The sequence below is a fragment of the Geotrypetes seraphini genome, chromosome 4, assembly GCF_902459505.1.
Source record: "Geotrypetes seraphini chromosome 4, aGeoSer1.1, whole genome shotgun sequence".
In the NCBI taxonomy this organism is placed as follows: domain Eukaryota; kingdom Metazoa; phylum Chordata; class Amphibia; order Gymnophiona; family Dermophiidae; genus Geotrypetes; species Geotrypetes seraphini.
The window spans coordinates 324,782,638-324,805,175 of record NC_047087.1 but is presented as its reverse complement, the minus strand read 5'-3'; the positions used below and the strand labels follow the sequence as shown (position 1 = coordinate 324,805,175).

The 22,538-nt window shown below is 43.4% G+C and overlaps 1 protein-coding gene across 1 annotated transcript in view; it reads left to right on the top strand.

Annotated features, from left to right (window-relative positions):
• CPXM2 (carboxypeptidase X, M14 family member 2) overlaps positions 1-21,306 on the top strand; it is a 258,848-nt gene extending 237,542 nt beyond the window's left edge. The window contains exon 14 of the mRNA XM_033941873.1: positions 14,397-21,306. Coding sequence (XP_033797764.1) covers positions 14,397-14,650 — 254 coding nt within the window. The 3' untranslated portion in view covers positions 14,651-21,306. The remainder of the gene's footprint in view (positions 1-14,396) is intronic.
• The last annotated feature ends 1,232 nt before the right edge of the window (positions 21,307-22,538 follow it).

Here is a 22,538-nt window from a genome sequence, read left to right as displayed (position 1 = left end):
TTTGAAACCCAAAATCGTACTCTACTCAACCACCTCCTCTGGAAGCGTATTCCAGGTATCCACCACCCTCTGGGTGAAGAACTTCCTAGCATTTGTTCTAAATCTATCTCCCCTCAATTTTTTTGAGTGTCCTCTAGTTTTTGCTGCCCCCGCCAGTCTGAAGAATCTGTCTCTCTCTACCTTCACCATACCCTTCATGATCTTATAAGTTTCTTTCATATCCCCTCTAAGTCTCCGCTTTTCCAGGGAGAAGAGCCCCAGCTTCTCCAGCCTCTCAGCATATGAGAGGTTTTCCATGCCCTTTATCATTTTTGTTGCTCTTCTCTGGACCCTCTCGAGTATCGCCATATCTTTCTTTAGGTTGGGCGACCAGTACTGGACGCAGTATTCCAGATGCGGTTGCACCATTGCCCTGTTATGACAAGTGTATGAAATCATGAGTGGGGTGAATGGTTAAAACAGGAGCAACAGCATTTAAAGGAGTGTGGGAATGGGGAAAGGGGAGGGTGGCTGAGGGATGTTAGATATTTGAACGTAATTAACATTGGCACAAGGCAGATTGTGGAGGCTTAACCACTAAGAAGTTAGTAGCTATGAAAAGTGGATGTTAATTTTTTTGTAAGTTGTATCTATGGTTCAAGTAGAGAATGACACGGGGCTAAATTTGTCCCCATCCCCACAGGAATTCAATTTCCCTGTTCCATCCCTGTGAGTTTTGTCACTACCCCTGTCCCTGCCTTATTCCTGTAAGCTCTGCCTTAACCACACAAGCCTTGTAATAATGGGGCAGGGACAGGAAAAGAACTCATGGGGACGGGAAAATAAGTTCCCACCAGGATGGGGAAAAATTTGTCCCCATGTCATTCTCTAGGTTCAAGTTCAATGTCTGACTGAATGTCATAATAAAAAGTACATTAAAAAACCTAGAGGATACTCTATGAAACTACTTTCCAGCTGATTGAAAAGAAATTGTAGAAAGTTTTACAAAGCGCATAATTAAGCTATGGAATTTGTTGTCAGAAGATATGGTTAAGATGACCTTCATAGTGGGAGTTTGAAAAACTCCAAAAGCCCATATTTTAATGTTCTGTGCCTTGTTTTATTTTGTTGTTTTAAATTGCTTTGTTTTGTTTCATATCCCAATGATAGAGTAGATCAAATTGGAGGGGGGGGGGGGGGAGTGGGCGCTATAATTGAATCAAATCAACTAAACATTCTGCATGACATAGATAGCAGTGTGGAATCCTTATGGATAGAAATTCCTTGTGTGAAGGGAAGGAATAGAAAGGGACAAAATAAGCAGACATAGAAACGTAGAAACATGATGGCAGATAAAGGCCAAATGGCCCATCCACAGTAACCATTATCTCTTTCTCTCTCTGAGAAATGTTTTTAGAGATTAGGAAAGCTGGAGAAATGGGCAACACTATAATAATGGGTGATTTCAATTACAAAATTTCTCAAACTTATGTCCTGTCAGGAGCCATAGGGAAACCCCAAGACACTGCAAGGCCCACCCTCCACACTAAACACACACAAGTTCAAGTTTTCAAGTTTATTATAAATTTGATTGATCGCTTATTTAAAATTCTAAGCGATGTACATATCAATAAAATTACAAATTTTTAGGGGGCAACAAAACAACCGGTAAAACTCAACCTTGCAAAACATATTAAAGACTAACCTTACAAACATATTAAAACAAAAGGAAAGGATTGGAGGAGAAATACAAATTGTTGATAGTAAATAAGACACTTATGGGAAAAAACCAATAGGAAGAGAGAGATCAATGTACTTCAGAGAAGTTATGAAGTGGAATTGAAATGAGGCTCCTAATCAGGCTTTCTAACTATCAAATGCATCCTTAAAAAGAAAGCTTTTTAATTTGCTCTTAAATCTGTCTAAATTGCGTTCTTCCCTTAAATAAATAGGGAGGGAATTCCATGTTTGGGGGGCTATGATAGAAAAAATGAATTGCTGCCGTGTATTAATAATATTAAGTGAGGGAATTATTAGTAGATGTTGATCATTTGACCTTAATAATTTTGTTGAGGTGTAGGGAATCAGTAATTTATGAATAAAAGCAGGAGTTTTGTATAGCAAAGATTTGAGAGTTAGCAGACTTAATTTATATATTATACGGTGAGCGACTGGGAGCCAATGTGCTTTCTTAAGGAGAGGTGTCATGTGATCGAATTTCTTAGCTTTCATTATAAGTTTAATTGAAGCATTTTGGATAATCTGTATATGTCTGATTTCATTTTGGGCAATTCCCTTGAATAGAGCATTACAATAATCAATTTTTGAAATTACTAATCAGGCCTTAGGATTAGTGGGGATGGGCGGCCCGCTATGCCTAAGGCCTGATTGGTCCAGGCTTCTAGAGCCTGGGCCAATCAGGCCTTAGATTTAGCGGGGAAGGGGCGGGTCCGTCTCATTTCCATGAGGCGGGCCTGTCGGCTGGACGGCAGTAAGACCCGTCCAGCTGACCAACATTTAAAGGTTAGTTGGGGGAGGGAGGTTAGTTTGGGGGGAGGGTCGTCGGGCTTTCCGGCAGGAGGATTGGGCATCCTCCTGCCGGCAATTACCAGTTTGGTGGGGAGGGGGTTCCAGGGGGGTTCCGGCAGGAGGATTGGGCATCCTCCTGCCGGCGATGGGACAGGCGGCCGCAACCGCGGCCGCTATACTTATTGCAGCAGGGAGATCCCTTGCTGCCATAAGTATAGCGGCCGCGTCTACTTACAATGTAGAACAGCATTTTGCTGGCCTACATTTTAAGCGTCTCTTCCTCTACTAGGGAGACGCGTAGGGCCACCTAGGTTCGCCTAAGGCCCGCCTAAGACCCTTAGGCGAGCTTAGGCATCTTGCGGGCCTCCCTAGGCTCCCGGAGGCGCCTTCAATATAGGCGGCCTGCCTGGGGAGCATTTTTTTAAAAAAAATGCATCCTGATTGGCTGATTTAGACAGCTGTAGGATGCCTACAGCTGCCTAAAATCGGGACGCACTTTGTAGAATCAGGGCCTAAGTCTTTGGTAGATATTGCTAGCACTTTAGGAAAATTAAGGATTCTAAGATTCAGCATTTTCATATAATTTTCAAAATTTTCCATTTTCCTGGCTAAACAATAGTCTATCCTGCAATATAGTAGACTGAGAGGCTTGCAAAGTTTGAATTCGCTGGTCAAGAATATTAACTGTTTCTCCCTGAACCTTCATTTCTTCCTGAAGTTTATCCAATCTCCGTTCTTGAATATTCATCAGTGGTAAGGTTCCTGCACATAATTTATATAAAGAGTCTAACGCTGTCCAAATAGACTCTAAAGTGTTTTCATAGAAACATAGAAACATAGAAGATGACGGCAGAAAAGGGCTACAGCCCATCAAGTCTGCCCACTCTGCTTACCCACCCCCTGTCTATGCCCTAATGACCCAATTTCCTTATCTTGACCCTCGTAGGGATCCCACATGGGTATCCCATTTATTCTTAAAGTCTGGCACGCTGTCTGCCTCGATCACCTGCACTGGAAGCTTGTTCCAATGATCAACCACTCTCTCTGTGAAGAAATACTTTCTGGTGTCGCCATGAAATTTTCCGCCCCTGAGTTTGAGCGGGTGCCCTCTTGTGGCCGAGGGTCCCTTGAGAAAGAAAATATCATCTTCCACTTCGACACGTCCCGTGAGGTACTTAAATGTTTCGATCATGTCTCCCCTCTCCTGACGTTCCTCGAGAGTGTAGAGCTGCAATTTGTTCAGTCTCTCTTCGTACGAGAGACCCTTGAGCCCCGAGATCATCCTGGTGGCCGTCCGCTGAACCGATTCAATTCTGCGCACATCTTTACTGTAATGTGGCCTCTAGAATTGCACACAGTACTCCAGATGAGGTCTCACCATGGCCCTGTACAATGGCATTATGACTTCAGGCTTTCGGCTGACGAAACTTCTATTGATACAACCCAATATCTGCCTTGCCTTAGATGAAGCCTTCTCCACTTGATTGGCAGTTTTCATGTCTGCACTGATGATTACTCCTAAATCTCGTTCTGCTGAAGTCCTAGTTAAAGTTTCTCCGTTCAAGAAGTACGCTTCCGAAGTGCATGACCTTACATTTCTTAGCATTGAAGCCTAGCTGCCAGGTTGAGGACCAACTTTCCAATGTAAGCAGGTCCTGCGCCATATAATTCTGTAAACTGCATTCACTTACTATATTACATAGTTTGGCGTCATCGGCGAATAGTGTTATTTTACCTTGAAGCCCTTGAGTCAGATCCCCTATGAATATGTTGAAAAGGAGTGGACCCCAGGACCGAGCCCTGCGGCACTCTACTGGTCACCTCTGATGTTTTAGAGAGGGTACCATTAACCATCACCCTCTGAAGTCTGCCACTCAGCCAATCATTGACCCATGCAGTTAGTATCTCTCCTAACCCCATCGATTCCATCTTGCTTAGCAGCCTGCAGTGTGGGACACTGTCAAAAGCTTTACTGAAGTCCAGGTACACGACGTCCAAAGACTCTCCCAAGTCCAACTTTCTTGTTACCCAGTCAAAGAAGCTGATGAGATTGGATTGGCAGGACCTACCCTTGGTGAATCCATGCTGACTGGGATCCCGAAGATTCCCTTCATTCAAGATCGTGTCCAATTTGCTTTTAATTAGTGTTTCGGCTCTTGGGAGCAAAGTCTTACCAGGTCTTACCAGAGGAAGGACTGATGAAATACGTCCTTCACTCATTAAAAATCTCAGCAGCTTGCTCTGAAAAAGTTGTTCCCGCCAAGGAAACCTGAGGAATCGGCAAGCCCTCCAGCTCCATTGGTAAAGCTGTCCGTCCCTATGGAGCTGCCACTATTCCCCAGTCTCACGGTACAGAGGAGGTGCAGGTCCCACAGGGCTAAGCAAGACTTTGCTCCCAAGAGCCGAAATTTCCCTCCGATTCAGCTCAGCTGGTTCGCCCCATGGCGAAGATGTAAGGAAACGAGTTATCTCCTCCTGTTTCGTTGAGGCTGATCCTGGCTGGCGGGCTGAAGCAGCTGCTCTGCCTCGTCTTTTTGGCATATCACCAGCAGGTTTAGCCCAAAAATGGGCAGGAAAATCACACACAACAGGAGAATACGACTCAGTGTCCTCACTACAGAGTGGCCATCTTGTCTCCTCTTAACTAATTCTTCTAATAGCTTTGTAAATAGCGGAATACTGGCAACAGGTCTATAATTAGAATCAATAGTAATAATTCTTTAGGGTTGTTTTTATAATCAGTGTTACTAGAATATGACCTATCTCCTTTTGAAACAACCCCTCTCTCAAAGAAAAAGTGATCCATTTAAAAAGATCTGCTTTAAAAGTAAAAGAAGCATTCTTCAGAATGTTAAGTGGAAAGTTATGTAATTGACAGTTGGATTGTGTATATTATCTACTAAATAGTTTACAAAAAAGTGTCAAATCAGGAGCAGTAAAATGTTGCCAACTCATGTCAGCCCTAACTCCATCATCTGGTTGTTACATATTCATACAAGGATCATTGTCCAGGTAACATATGCGCTATGGGGCTCATAATCGAAAGAGAAAAACTACCCAAAACTGGCTTAAGTCGGCACTTGGACTAACATTGTCAAAATATGTCCAAGTGCCGATAATAAAACCGGGATTTTGACGTATTTCTAAACGATCTAGGCCTTCACAGAGCTGCTGAACAACCAGAGCTAAACGGGGCATGTCAGGAGGAGTGTCGAGGGCGGGAGTTGGGCAGGTTGTGGGCTGGCTTAGATTTAGTCGTACTACATGTATAACTGAAAGTTATACATTTAAAACATGATCTAAGTCACAAAAACCCACCTAAAGTCACCAGATAAGCACTGCAAACACATAATACAGACCCCCACACACACTACCCCAGTGATCACCGACCCACCCCCCTAAAAATATTAATCACAACTTGAAAATTCAGCCTCCAGACCATCATCACCTGGCAGCCTGGCATAGGAAAGCCTAGTCGTGCTGCACAGAGGCATCTTAAGCCGTCTTGGGGGTGGATTAGGGACCCATGGAGAGGAGGACCCATGCCCATAAGCCCCTGTAATCACTGCATTGATATTGAAACATGTGCACTCCCCTATACACCCCCAAAACCCTTTTGTACTGGCATAGAAGTGGCTCCTGCAGCCATAAGGGCTATTGGGGTGGTAGATAAGTGGGTCTAGGGGATTATTGGGGTGGTTTGGGGGGCTCACCATGACCTATAAGGGAGCTGTAGTGAGATCAAGACATGGCACCCTTTTTGTGAAGTTCACAGCAGTGCCCTGTAAGGTAAACATAGAAACATAGAAAACATAGAAAGATGACGGCAGATAAGGGCTATAGCCCATCAAGTCTGCCCACACTATTTACCCACCCTCTTAAGTCTACTGACCCCCTAAAGTATAATTGTAATTATACTGTCACTCTACTGACCCGCTCATTCAAGTCCTAGTGACCCTATCCCTTAGCATGACCTCGTAGGGATCCCACATAGGTATCCCATTTGTTCTTGAAGTCTAGGATGCTGCGTGCCTCGACCACCTGCACTGGAAGCTTGTTCCAATGCTCAATCACTCTCTCCGTGAAGAAGAACTTCCTGGCGTCTCCACGAAACTTCCCTCCCTTGAGTTTGAGCTGATGTCCTCTTGTGGTCGAGGGTCCCTTGAGAAGAAAGATATCATCTTCCACCTCGATCCGTCCCGTGATGTACTTAGCTCCGCCCCCCCCCCACCCGCGTCATAGGTTGCATCGGGCCCGGGCTCCTCCTTTAAGAAGAAGGGAGCCAACGGATTAGAGGGGCCTAAACGGATTAGAGGGGCCTGCAAAAGGGGTAGAAGTGGGAGGACCACTAGGCAACAGTGACCACAACGCGATCCGATTCACATTAGAAAGGGGGACACCCACAGTAAGGAGGACCGCAACAACTGCGCTCAACTTCAGGAAAGGGAACTATGTTGCTATGAGGGAAATGGTGGGGAGGAAGCTCAAAAACATCCTTAGGATGGAGACTGTAGGAAGCGCCTGGACCCTATTCAGGGACACCCTGCAGGAAGCACAAAGAATGTACGTCCCAAGTTTCAGGAAAGGCGGCAAGAACAAGCGGTCAAAGGACCCAGTTTGGATCTCAACAGAAGTAAAGAGGGCAATAAACGACAAGAAAGTGTCCTTTCGGAGATGGAAAAAGGACCCAACGGAGGAAAATCACCAGGCGCACAGGAAATGCCAAAAGGAATGCCACCGAGAAGTTAGAAAAGCAAAAGGGAAATACGAAGAGGGGCTGGCCAGGGAGGCGAAAAACTTCAAGGCATTCTTCAGTTACGTAAAGGGGAAGCGACCAGCGAGAGAGGAGGTGGGGCCGTTGGACGATGGGGATAGGAAGGGAGTGATTAAGGAGGATAAAGAGGTAGCTGAGAGGTTGAACACGTTCTTCTCGTCGGTTTTCACGAGAGAAGACACATCTAATATACCGGACTCAGAGGAGCTCATGAGTGGGGAACAGGCTGAAAAATTAGAACACATAGAGGTAAGTAAGGAGGATGTCCTCAAGCAGATAGACAGGTTAAAATGCGGCAAATCGCCGGGCCCGGACGGGATCCACCCAAGGGTTCTGAAAGAACTAGGACAAGAAATAGCGGGCACAATCCAGCATGTTTGCAACCTATCCTTGAAAACTGGAGAGGTACCAGAGGACTGGAAATTGGCGAATGTCACACCTATCTTCAAGAAGGGATCGAGGGGTGACCCCGGGAACTACAGGCCGGTGAGCCTGACTTCAGTTATAGGGAAGATGGTGGAAGCTATGATCAAGGACGGTATTTGCGAGCACATCGAGAGATATGGCCTACTGAGAACAAGCCAGCATGGATTCTGTAAGGGAAGGTCATGCTTAACGAACCTTCTGTACTTCTTTGAGGGAATAAGCAGTCGGGTGGACAATGGGGAACCTATAGACATCATTTACCTTGATTTTCAAAAGGCTTTCGACAAGGTGCCACATGAAAGGCTGCTTAGGAAGCTGTGGAACCACGGGGTGGGAGGGGATGTGCACAGATGGATCGAGCACTGGTTGTCGGGTAGACTGCAGAGGGTCGGAGTAAAGGGACAATACTCTGACTGGCGGGGAGTCACGAGCGGTGTGCCACAGGGATCGGTGCTGGGGCCGTTACTTTTCAACATATTTATCAATGACCTGGAAAAGGAGGCAAAGTGCGAGGTTATAAAATTTGCAGACGATACCAAACTGTGCGGCAGAGTTAGGTCCAGGGAGGAGTGTGAGGACCTGCAAAGGGACCTGGACAAGCTGGAAGACTGGGCAAACAAATGGCAAATGCGCTTTAACGTGGAAAAATGCAAGGTCATGCATATAGGGAAAAAGAACCCGTTGTTCAACTACAAATTGGGAGGGGCATTGTTGGGAGACAGCAGTCTTGAGAGAGACTTGGGTGTGCTGGTGGATGCATCACTGAGGCCATCTGCACAGTGCGCAGCAGCCTCGAAAAAAGCCAACAGGATGCTGGGCATCATAAAGAGGGGCATAACAACCAGGACGCGGGAAGTCATCATGCCATTGTATCGAGCGATGGTGCGTCCACATCTAGAATACTGCGTTCAATATTGGTCGCCGTACCTCAAGAAGGACATGGCGGTACTCGAGAGAGTCCAAAGGAGAGCAACGAAACTGGTAAGAGGGCTGGAACACTGCCCGTACGCCGAGAGGTTGGATAGGCTGGGGCTCTTCTCTCTGGAAAAAAGGAGGCTCAGGGGAGATATGATAGAGACATTCAAGATCATGAGGGGCATAGAGAGGGTGGATAGGGACAGATTCTTCAGGCTGAAGGGGTCAACAGGCACGAGGGGGCATTCGGAAAAACTGAAGGGAGATAGGTTCAGAACAAATGCAAGGAAGTTCTTTTTCACACAAAGGGTCGTGGACACTTGGAATGCGCTACCGGAGGAAGTGATCAGGCAGAGTACGGTACAAGGATTCAAACAGGGATTGGACGGATTCCTGAGGGATAGGGGGATCGTGGGATACTGAGAGAGGTGCTGGGATGTAACACAGGTATAGAAAGCTAACTAGGTAATAAGTATAGAAATCCAACCAGGTCGTGCATGTGCAAGACCGGAGGGTTAGGACTTCGATGGGAAAATAGGACTCAATGGGAAACCAAGGTGGCAAGGGGGCCCCTTCTGGTGACTCAGACAGGCCGTGACCTGTTCGGGCCGCCGCGGGAGCGGACTGCTGGGCAGGATGGACCTATGGTCTGACCCGGCGGAGGCACTGCTTATGTTCTTATGTTCTTATGTCTCCCCTCTCCCTACGCTCTTCGAGAGTGTAGAGCTGCAATTTGCTCAGTCTTTCTTCATACGGGAGACCCTTTAGCCCCGAGACCATCCTGGTGGCCATCCGCTGAACCGATTCAATTCTGAGCACATCCATACAGTAATGTGGCCTCCAGAATTGCACACAGTATTCCAGATGAGGTCTCACCATGGCTCTGTACAATGGCATCATAACTTCAGGTTTCATGTTGACGAAGCTTCTCTTGATACAACCTATCATCTGCCGTGCTTTAGATGAAGCCTTCTCCACTTGAGTGGCTGCTTTCATGTCAGCACTGATGATTACTCCTAAGTCTCGTTCTGCCATAGTCCTGGTTAAAGTTTCTCCATTCAGGGTGTAAGTTCTGCAAGGATTTCCGTTACCGAGATGCATGACCTTACATTTCTTGGCGTTGAAGCCCAGCTGCCAGTTCAAGGACCAACTTTCTAAAGTATGCAGGTCTTGCTCCATAGCATCCTGTAGATTATAGCCATTTACTATATTGCATAGTTTGGCGTCATCAGCGAATAAGGTTACTTTGCCTTGAAGCCCTTGAGTCAGATCCCCAATGAATATGTTGAAGAGGAGTGGGCCCAGGACTGAACCCTGTGGCACTCCGCTAGTCACCTCCGACATTTTAGAGAGGGTACCGTTAACCACCACCCTCTGAAGTCTGCCACTAAGCCAATCTTTAACCCATGCAGTTAGAGTCTCTCCTAATCCCATCGATTTCATCTTGTTCAGCAGCCTGCGGTGTGGGACGCTGTCAAACGCTTTGCTGAAGTCCAGGTACATGACGTCCAAGGACTCTCCTGAGTCCAGTCTTCTTGTTACCCAGTCAAAGAAGCTGATTAGATTGGACTGGCATGACCTACCCTTGGTGAATCCATGTTGGCTGGGATCCCGGAGATCTTCCTCGTTCAGGATCGTATCTAATTTATAATTAATTAGTGTTTCCATGAGTTTACACACTATTGAGGTGAGGCTTACCGGTCTATAGTTCGCAGCCTCAGCCTTGCAACCCTTTTTATGTAGAGGAACGACGTTGGCTGTTTTCCAATCTAACGGAACTTTCCCCGTACTTAGTGAGAGATTGAAGAGCACTGCCAACGGTTCCGCCAGAACATCTCTCAATTCTCTGAGCACTCTTGGGTGTAAATTGTCCGGTCCCATGGCCTTGTTTACCTTTAGCCTTGCCAGTTCGTTGTAGACGTCCCCAGGTGTGAACACAAAATTCTGAAACGGGTCATCCACGTCTTGTTTTATCATCAACTGTGGTCTGTGTCCCGGTGCTTCGCAGGTGAAGACTGAGCAGAAATATTCATTTAGTAGTTCTGCTTTTTCTGAATCCGCCATCGCGTAGTTTCCGTCCGGTTGTCTAAGGCGTACTATACCGTCTGTGTTCCTTTTCCTATCGCTGATATACCTAAAGAAGGATTTGTCCCCTTTTTTAATGTTTTTTGCCAGAGTTTCTTCCACTCGAAGTTTGGCCTCCCTAACTGCTGTTTTAACCGCTGCAGATCTGGTCTTATATTCTACTTTAGTTTCTCTTCTCTGCGTACGTTTGTAGGAAAGAAATGCTTTTTTCTTCTCCTTAATGAGGTGCGAGATCTCTTCAGTGAACCATTGGGGTTTGTTGTTTCTTTGTCGTTTATCTACTGATTTTATGTAGCGATTAGTTGCTTCGTGTATGGATGATTTCAGGTACGACCACATAGTTTCCACATTGCCGGTCTCTGCTTGGTCCTGCAGCATCTGATGAACGAAATCTCCCATGCATGCGAAGTCGGTGCCCCGGAATTTGAGCACCTTTGTTTTTGTAATTGATTTAGGGGACCCTTTCCCAAGGTTGAACCATACCATGTTATGGTCGCTGGAGGCTAGCGTATCTCCTACCGAGACCTCTGAGACGCTTTCCCCGTTGGTGAGTACCAGGTCTAGGATCGCCTGGGCCCTAGTGGGCTCCTTTACCATCTGTCTGAGATGTACTCCTTTTATGGAGGTCAAAAGCCTCCTGCTGCTGCTGGTTGTTGCCGAAAATGTGTTCCAGTCTGCATCAGGCATGTTGAAGTCCCCTAGCAGTACAGTGTCGCCCCTTAGAGTTATATTCTCTATGTCTTCAATTAATTCTGCGTCCATGTCTTCCGGTTGTCTTGGAGGTCTGTCCAGTTGTCTTGGAGGTACCCCACTATTTAGGTGCCATGTCTGGCTGTTCAGTCCATCACTTTGCAGACCCCTCCCACGTCCAACAGGGCTTGTTCTAGGCGTTTTTGACTTGGAGAAAAAGTTGGACGAAAATGTGGTATAAAGATGGATGATTTAGTGGTTTGGACGATCAGATCGGCAGGACGTATAGTTAGACGATTTTCAAAACGAAAAAAGATTTGGATGTATTTTTCGAAAATGTGTCCTAAGCTGTTTTTTACTTTGGACGACTTGCGACTTGGACGAAAACAGACATGGATGTTCCTTTTGATTATGCCCCTCTATGTATTCAATAGATGAACTGTCTTTATTCAAAGCCGTTACAAATTGTTTCATCAGGCCTAGGTTTATATGTAGTGGTGGCAGTAGGATTCTATCTTGTGCTATCAAAGGTTCATTGATTACATTTTGTTCTCCAACCACCATATATTCTTTCAGAGGCCAATCTATTTTTGCCAAATGTTCATGTTTGTCTCTACTATCCTGAAGGCATATCTACTATCCCATGACCATATCTAAGAAACTAGAGCTGATGTGGTCTATCCAATGCAATTTTCTGAATCAGCGCCCCAAATAACTTCAGGAACAGGTCAAAAACCCAAGTCACCAAGAAAAATAATTTTTTTGTTGGCCTGTGTTATTTATTTATTTAGTAGGATTTTTAATAATGCAATAGACAAAGCAGTAAAAATATTTAAACAACAGTTAGTGTCACTGCAGTACACATTAAAACAGCAGAGCAGACAGCAGAGGTAAAGCATATACAGTAGACAAATAAGATAGAGTAGGGTTACCAGATTTTCTGTTTGGAAAATCCGGACCCTCTAGACCCGCCCTCAGGCTCACCTAGTTCCACCCATCCCCACCCTGTCATGCCCCAGTCGCGCCTTCAATCCGCTACCCAATGACGATTTGATAGAAGCTTTTCAAAACCCAAAGTGCCGGGTTTTGAAAAGCCATCTGAACCCCCCGGACATGTCCTTAAAACGGAAATCCAGACATCTGGTAACCCTAAGATAGAGTAACAGGGGTTCTAGGAGTGGATAAGCAAGTGCTACTATAGGATTTGTGTGTGTGACTGGCTAAATAATTGTTTCTTCCATTGTGTCTTTTGCTGAATGACCATTATTTTATTGATTTATTATGATATAAATTAGGTAGGCTTTTTGATTTTACTTTGGTATATCCTATATATTACAATATGAACTTGCATGAAATGGTTTGGTGAATTAGGTTTATTTTTATCCATCAAAAACACAGCTACTCTCAAATAATATAGATTCTTACTAAGGCAACAACAAAAAGCAAAAGCAACCCCCCTGAAACATTTGAAGAAAAAAAACCTTGGTCAAAAATTGTACAGTTACTACACATTCCCGTTTAAGAACATAAGAACTGCCGCTGCTGCTTACCCAGCAATCCGCTCACGCGGCGGCCCTCTGGTTAAAGACCAGCGCCCTAACTGAGACAAGCCCTACCTGAGTATGTTCCAATTCAGCAGGAACTTGTCTAACTTTGTCTTGAATCCCTTTAGGGTGTTTTCCCCTATGACAGACTCCGGAAGAGCGTTCCAGTTCTCTACCATTCTCTGGGTGAAGAAGAACTTCCTTACGTTTATACGGAATCTATCCCCTTTCAATTTTAGAGAGTGCCTTCTCGTTCTCCCTACCTTGGAGAGGTTGAACAACCTGTCCTTATCTATTAAGTCTATTCCCTTCAGTACCTTGAATGTTTCAATCATGTCCCCTCTCAATCGCCTCTGTTTGAGGGAGAAAAGGCCCACTTTCTCTAATCTTTCACTATACGGCAACTCCTCCAGCCCCTTAACCATCTTAGTCGCTCTTTTCTGGACCCTTTCGAATAGTACCATGTCTTTCTTCATGTACAGCGACCAGTGCTGGACGCAGTACTCCAGGTGAGGGTGCACTGTTGCCCGGTACAGCGGCATGGAACTGTGTAACACAGTAAAGGAGAGTAGATAAAGATCTGCATGGTCCATCCAGTTTTCCCAACAAGGAGTCAGAGCCCACACTCGCCACTCCGTGCAACATTGCTCCTGCCTCGTTAAACCATTCTGGAAGCAGCCTTGAGATGAAGATTAGCTGGTGAATCCCCTGAAGCGAAACAGAGTGTTCCTGTTGGGAAAATTTGGCAGTCTGACCAGACTTCACAAGATGAGCAAACTGACAGCAAGTATTCTGTTTAAAATAATTGTTTCAAAGATATTTTGAGTCTCCCATATTGAAAGTTTATGTGAAGAGAATAGTGACACGACTAGGAATCTGTACAAAGGGGGTTGGGACCTTTGTAGTTATACAACTTACAGGTACTTTTCCCAATGGGCTCACAATCTATCTAATGTACCTGGGGCAGTGGAGGATTATGGTCCAGATTCTCTAACTGGCCTACATTTCAATGCCTACCTTTGCTGGAGGTGCGATTCTGTACCCGGTTCTGTCGTGTGATTGACACATGATCGGCAGCTGCCAACAAAGACGCCGGTTACAGAATTCGGGCCTGAGTAACTTTACCAGGGTCACAGGGAGTAGCATGGGGTTTGAACCCACAACCTCAGGGTACTGAGGCTGTAACTGTAACCACTATGCCATACGCTCCTAGTAGCTGTGGAATTTTGACTGAGGTCTTTTCTCTACTTTTATGTTTTTGCTTTTGTAAGAATTGCTGTTGTTTTGAAAGAACTCTTAGATTTTGATCTCAGTAGCTGTGTTTTTTTTATTTTCTGATATTTGCCTATTCACTCTCTATTGTTTTTGCATAGTCAAGTTTATTTGTGTGCCTCGGATGCATGCTGGATAGCTGTGTATTCTATAATGCTTTTCTTTTTTTGGGACATTTGCAGCAGCTGATGGAGATTACTGGCGCCTTCTGAATCCTGGGGATTATGCAGTGACGGCCAGTGCAGATGGCTATAATTCTTCTACTATGAATTGCATTGTAGACTATGAAATAGGGGCCACACTGTGCAACTTCACACTCAGCAAAAACAATCTGGCAAGGATTAAAGAAATCATGGAGAAATTCAGGAAGCAGCCAATTCGTCCCTCTCTCCTGCGTCGAAAATACCGAGCCCGTTCACGCCTGCGGTCAACATAAACTATTGTGCTAGCAGCAGGAGTCCAGCTTTTGTGTCCTGTGTCCTGCTTCCTGTGAGGGAGGCTCCTGTGGCTACAAGAGAGATCCAAGTCAGGGCTGCTTTTATAACCGGATATATTCATTTTTAATTGTATATGTGGAATATAAATATGGATAACTAGTATGTGATACTCTTGTCACTATACTGTATAACAAAGAAGAAGTGGAAATCTACAAACCAATTAGCTTATTTTTAGTGATGGGAAAAGTAATGGAAATGCACCGAAGGAATCCTCTAAAACTTGGTTTTACAAATCAAACATCTGACCAAAGATGCTTATCTGGCTGACCAGGATCATGAATCATGAGGGGCACCAGATGAGATCTGTCTGCATTTCAGTAGACTTTGATGTTGCTGCACTTCTAAGGCTGTTGAGCTTGCAAGTCTAGGAACTGAAGAAAGCTTTTAAACTGAGTGAGAAACTGGATGAGCACCAAAGTTCACAGAATGGATATCAATGAATGCACTTCTGTGGGATAGTGCTGGGTCCAAAATGGTGGTCAGTGGGGTGCACTCTGTGACCATTAGAATGCCACTGGGATCTGTGCTGGGCCCAGACCTTTTAAATGTCATTCAGGAAGGGTTAGAAGAGAAAGTGTGTCTGTTTGCAGAGTGCCTTAAACATTCAAAAAAGAGCAGTATAGAAATTCAGCATGTAAATAAATATAGTGTATAACAAAGTCAAGGAAAAATCTGCAACAGAATAGACATGTCAGCTGGAATAATTAACTGTGCTTTAATTTATGTACTAAGTAACAGAGTGACTAAAGAAGACCTTAAGATATCCAGCATGACAAATTAGTTGGGAAAGTTAATGGTATATGTGGGTGTATAAAGAGAGACTCTTGAATTCAAGTTAAATATCTCTCAGTACTTCTATTCCACCATTTCCCATCAAATCCAAAATGGATCACAAACATCAGAACATTACATTACATTACATTACATTAGTGATTTCTATTCCGCCTGTGCCTTGCGGTTCTAGGCGGATTACAGATTAGAAGAGATCTGGACATTACCGAGAGAATTACGTAACAGTGATTCATGTACTTTACATGATAAGGTAGAGAGTTACAAATTATAAGATTTCTGGATTTTTCCGAAAGAATTACATAGCAAAGAATCAAGTGTTTACAGGATACAGTGGAGAATATCAGTGTATACGGGTTACAGAAGAAAAATTACCTAACAATGAAGGAAGAAGTTTGGTGGATACTGAAGGTAGATGCTATTTAGGAATCAGACTATTTTTGGTGGGTATGGTTCTAGGAGATGACTAATGTGTTATTCACAGGGGGGAGAGCATAACAAATCTCAAAATACTCCAGAATGGTACATAATAAAATTATAAACAAAACACACATGAAAACAAAAAGAAACAGGATAATCTAAAAGAAAAAAAATTAAATAATAATAAAATATATATATATATAAAATAATCTAAAAATGTTCCTTTAAAATAAATATAGAATTGCAACAATTGAGTAAGTAATAATCCTACTTCACCTGCTTGACTGATTTTCTTGGATCCAACCCTCACCATTTCTTTGCCACACTCAACTTTCTACTCAAAGTGCCCTCACTTCTGACTCCTCCTTCCCTTTCTCTCCATCCATGACGAGGTTCACAAGATTAGCCTTGAGTTCTCAATTGAATTGCCTCCGTCTCTCTCTCTCTCCCATCTGCCCTGCTGACCCTCTGTCATCCCCTGCTTCCTTTTCTTCCTTCTCCCCAATTACTGAAGATGAAACTGCACAATTTCTCTCTTCCTTCAAGCTCACTACCTGTTCCTCTGATCCCATCCCCACCTGTCTATTGATCATCATCTCTCCTACTCCCATATCCTCAACCTATCGCTCTCCACCGTGACTGTGACTGATGCCTTCAAACATGCCATAGTTTTACCATTTTTTTTTGAAAAAAAACCTTACTGGACTCTACTTGCCCTTCCAATTATCATCCCATCATCATCCTCCCCTTCTTATCCAAGATACTTGAACATGCTGTTCACCACTGTTGTCTTGACTTTTTTTGTCTTGAGCTATCCTCAACCCACTTCAATCAGACTTTGCCCTTTTCTTTTTATGGAAACTCCCTTGCTAGAGTCTCCAATGACCTCCTCCTGGCCAAATCCAAAGGCCTCTACTCCATCCTCATCTTCCTTGATCTATCTAAGAACTGCCATACTGGGACAGACCAAAGTCCATGAAACCCAGTATCCTGTTTCTAACAGTGGCCAACCCAGTTCATAGGTACCTGGCACAATCCCAAGAAGTAAAACAGATTTTATGTTGCTTATCCTAGGACAAAGTAGATCACCGCCTACTTATCGATAAGCTGTCCTTGCTTGGGTTTCAGGGCTCTGTTATCTCATGTGGGGTTTTTTTCTTATCTTTCCCATCACACTTTTAGCGTAAGCTCTAGAGGATCCTTCTCCACCGTCATCCTGCTATCAGTTGGCATACCTCGAGGCTCTGTCCTGGGCTCTTCTTTTTTTTCATCTACCCTTTGTGCCCTAATAACATAACATAACATTCTGCTTATATACCGCAGGACCTTGAAGCACAAAAGAAAAGTTGTTACAATTGAATGAGATGACTTAGTTTCCTATATACTTAGTAAACAGATATGTTTTCAAATGCCTCCTGAAATCTAAATAAGTGCTGGAAGTCGTAATTAGGAAATGTAAGTCTTTGTCCCAGGACGCTGCCTGGTAGGATAAGAGATGTTGGTGGAATTTTCAAAATTTACCTGGAAAAATGAAAGTGGCATGTGAGCGTCTAGTGTGTTTACTAGTGGCAGGTAAAAATGAATTCATAAACTAACTAGGGGTAAGACCAAATAGACTTAATCTGGGCCTCCACTGGCAACCAGTGCAATTTGCGAAAGAAGGTAGTGACATGGTCTCTTCCCATGGCTTCCAGTACCACCTGCATGCTGATGACTCACAAATCTACCTCTCTACACCTGAAATTTCTACAGAAATCCAAACCTGAGTATTAGCCTGCTTGTCTGACATCACTACTTGGATGTCTCACCATCATCTAAAATTAAATATGTCCAAGACTAAACTTCTTATCTTTCCTCCGAAATCTGCCTCTCCCCTTTCTTCATTCTCTATTTCGGTGAATAATGCTTTTATCCTCCCTGTCTCATCGGCTTGCAATCTTGGAGTCATCTTTGACTCGTCTCTTTCCTTCTCTTCACATATCAAACAGATCTTCAAAACTTGTTTCTTTCTCTACATTACAACATTGCTAAAATCTGGCTTTTCTTTTCTGAGCAAGCTGCCAAGACCCTCATCCACGCTCTCATCACCTCTTGCCTGGACTAAGCCATCTCTCTCCCCTTCAATCTGTTCAGAATTTTACTGCACACTTCATATTCTACCAATGTCATTATGGTTATGTTACCCCTCTCCTCAAACCACTTCACTGGCTCCCTGTTCATTTCCACATACAGTTCAAACATATCTTACTAACCTACAAGTGTACAGTCGACTCCGCTTAAGTGAAAGGCCTCCGGACTGTGATGTGCACTTAAACGGAATGTGTGCTTAATCGGAGTACCACTTATTAGTCATGAAAAATCATAGTATGCTATAGTCAAATGCAATAAAACTTTTATTCAGTAAAAAAACACACACGTAAAACAATTCTACATGGTTCAGTTTTAGAATCAGCACTGTTCCATCTAATGCAATACACTGTAAATCTTTTTTTAAACCAACATTCTACTGAAATAATCAGTCATTGTTTTCTGCATGCAGATTGCACGATCCAGGCTTTGTATCTGACTACTGATGCTGTAAAACTGGCCATAGTCATGACATCCATTTATCTCCAGATAACAATGCAGTGTGTGTAGGGACTTCAGCGCATCTGAGAAGGAAACAATCTCTGCAGGTGTTTCATTAGTCGTGATGACCGCAACAGTATCCCCATCATCATCAGACTCTTGGTTGTCTGCAGTGTCCTTTATGACTGTACAGATATCGGAATTAGTGTTATCAGATGATGTGGGCACATCGTTGTCAACAGCGACATACAGCTCAAACTCTTGTGGCAAGAGTCCAACTGGGAATTCAATGGACAAAGTGTCATCTTCAGTTGTATCCTCAGAGTGAAGCTCGCCCGTCGATAGCAATTTGAAATAGTTGATGATGAGACTCGACTCCACGTCTCCTGTACCATGTGAAGAGAGTCGAGCACCATCATTTTTCTCACGAGCTCAGCAGCTCGGGGGCTGGATTCTGTGCTTGCATCAATCACCGCCATCACATATCTTAGGTTGAGCGACCTGTAATGACATTTGAAGTTGGCAATTATCCCTTGGTCCATCAGTTGGAACAAAGATGTTGAGTTTGGTGGCAGAAACACGAGTTTGATGTTGGTTAGTCGTACGTCATTGCTGTGTGCTGCACAGTTATCACACAGCAATATAATGTGTCTCCTACACCTTCTCATCAGAATTGTCAAGCTTCTGCAACCATTCAATCCATGGTGTCACCGTAATCCATGCATTTTTGTTGCTTTCATATTCAACAGGCAGTCGTTTAATGTTTTTGAAGCACCAAGGATTTCGATTCTTCCCAATCACCAGTGGCTCAAGCTTTTCACTACCGTCCATATTGCAACTGACCAGAAATGTCAATTGTTCTTTAGGCACCTTGAAGCCAACAGTTTTGCTATGTTTGAAAGCCAATGTTCCATCAGGGATGGCACGCCAGTACAGGCCCGTCTCATCGACGTTGAAAACGTTGCATGGTTCATATCCACCAGTGACTGATGGCAACACTTCCATGACCCATCTTTCTGCACCAAACTCATTAGCGTCTTGTTTTTCGCCATGCTGCTTCTTAAATTTTATGCCATTACGAACCTTCCAACCTCTCCAGCCATACGTTTGTAGCTTTGAAGTATTCTATGCCCAGTTCTTCAGATAGCTGTGCTGCTTTCTCTATCAGCAGAGGTCCACTGATTGCTAGTTGACAACTTCTAGCTTCAGCAAACCATTGCAGCAACCCCTGTTCAACGCCTCCAGCTTTCCCAATTCTTTTCCGTTTCCTGGTAGGATTGCTGTTTTGCCAGTCTTTCAATATGGCTTGCTTTTTTTTAGTAAATCCGAGAAATCTGGCTAGGATGAATGCTGTAATGTTTTGCAGTAGAGACCTGACTCTCCCGTTGGTCAAGTCTCTTTTAAGACATTGACACGTTCAACCAAAGACAATTACTTTTGTCCAGCATGGTGGACATGTTCAGCCAGAGACAATGACTTTTGACCAGACATAGACAAAGGTTTTTCTCCAAGAGACGCCATGGTGCAGTTTCGAAAGTTCAAACACCTGACCAGGCCTAGAATGCTGATCCAAAACATGCAGCTCATCAATGTGAGAACATAATTGCTTTTAACCAGAGAGAACGTAATGTGAAAGCATAGAGGTGGGACCTATAACATCAGTGCGCATAAGTGAATTGTGTGCTTATCAGAATTGCAATTATCCGGAGTTTAGGTGCATTGACTTATGCACTTAGGTGGAGTTGACTGTATTATTCATTCTGCAGCTCCTAGTTTTAAGTTTATTATTAGGATTTTATATACCACCTATCAAGGTTATCTAAGCGGTTTTACAATCATGTACTCAAGCTCCTCAGTATCTCTCCTCTCTTGTCTTTCCGTATACTCTGCCCTGGAAACTTTGTTCATCGAGTGAGTCTCTCATGTTGATACCCTTCTCCTCCACTGCCAACTCCTGACTCTGTCCCTTCTACCTTGCTGCACTATGTTCTTGACTCTTATATTCTTATGTGCCTGGAACAAGCTGCCTGACTCAGTGCATCAAGCCCCATCTCTGGTAGTCTTCAAGTCCAGTCTGAAAGCCAACTTTTTTGAAGCTTCCTTTAAGTCCTACCCTGCCAACTTGTAAAGCACCCATATCTGTTGTCATTCTCTCTTACTACTCTATCTCTTAAGTCCCTTGTAATTCCCACCTAAGTATCATGTATAAATTTACCTTTGTCCTCTATGTCTGTCATAATTAGATTGTAAGCTCTTTTGAGCAGGGACCGTCTCTTGCATGTTTAATGTACAGTGCTGCATGCATCTGGTAGCTCTTTAGAAATAATAGTAATAACCTTTATAATACCAAGAATCTATTAAATAAAATAGTTTTAACAGAGGTTTGAAAAGCAAGATAACTGGTGTATCTTATGTTCAATGGAAAATTATTGTATTCTAGAGTACTTAGTTATGAAATAGCATCTTTTACTATTCGGCTGAATACGAATAATGAAAAATATTATTTGGCTGACTATGAATATAGTAGACTTTCAGTTAACTGACACCAATGGAGATTGATGGATGCCAGATAAATGTAGTTTCTGGTTGTTTCAGTTAGTATTAAAAATAGGCCTTTAACTAATACTATACACCATACTAAGCCATACTATAAACCGTTCCAGACAAACTATCGGACATGTGGTAAGCAAAGTGTGGCGTGCCAAGTTTATACTTAAATTTCTGCCAGAAATTGATTTTATTTTCATTTTTATGTAAAGTATTACAGTATTTCTTTGATTATTTTTTGTTGGTTGCTTGAATTCCAGTTAACAGAGAGTCTACTGTAATGGGTATTGAGCTTTTAACATAAATAATAAAAGGAGCAATATGAAATCAGAGATCACGTGTTTATTTCAGTAGAACACCGGATTATTCGTATTTGAATTTAAAGCACTGTTCGGCTGAATACAAATATATTTGGGACACTATTCAGGGCCAGATTGAATCAAATAGGAACATCTTAGTGTGAATATTTGCAGCATTAGATAACACTAAAGCAAGTTTGTCCACTAAGTATAAAGACTTAGATGTCTTAGATGACAATAAAGATAGCCCATAACCTGGAGCTAAACTGTTCATACCGCAAAATGTTTTCATGTAATTTGTCTGTCGATGTGCACTAATTGTGTGTTAGGGGTTTTTTTTGTAATTTTTTTAGCAGGGGTTGTGTCATGCGTGGGAAATGGTCATGCAAATGTTATCCAGCTAACACACTAATTCGCATGCACTAACTGCATAATGCAGGAGGCAGTAGGGCTCAGATTCTCTAAACAGTGCCATTGTCAGTGGCTGCTGATTGCATGTCAATCATGTGATAGCGCAGTTTAGAGAATCACTCCTTTGGCAAAGGTAGGTGCTGGAAATATAGGCTGGGATTTTCAAGACCTACATTTTTGGTACCTACCTTTGATGTGTATCACACCTACGCAGGTGCTTTCCAATGCCTATTGCCACTTCTGGTGTTAGCCACACCTACCTTGGCATTAGGCGCTGTAAAGCACCTCCAGAGGCACAATTCCAGTGCTATTCTTTTTAGGAACAAGAGACATTATTGCCAATGTTAGATGGATATTGGAGAAGAGCAGAGTACCAAAATCCCTAAATCTTTGCTTCATCGACTACAGCAAAGCTTTTCACTGTGTGGATCACAATAAACTATGGAAATCTCTAGTGCTAATAATAATAACAGTTTATATACCGCAAGACCGTGAAGTTCTATGCGGTTTACAAAGATTAAAAGATGGTACAAATTGATTGAACTTAACAGAGGTGAAAGATAGTGATTAACAGCTCAAGGGAATAGTTATTGAAGAGAAAGCGTTGTATGGGTCAGTTGCCTAGATACTTCAGGAACAGATATGTTTTTAGACGTTTCCTGAATTCCCTGTAGGCATAAGCAGTTGTTCTAGATCTTTACCCCATAATGCTGAGTTATGTGTTTGGGAATACCCAAACACATAACTCAGCTGATAGAGAGCCTATATGAAAATTAAGAAGCTGCATTGAGAA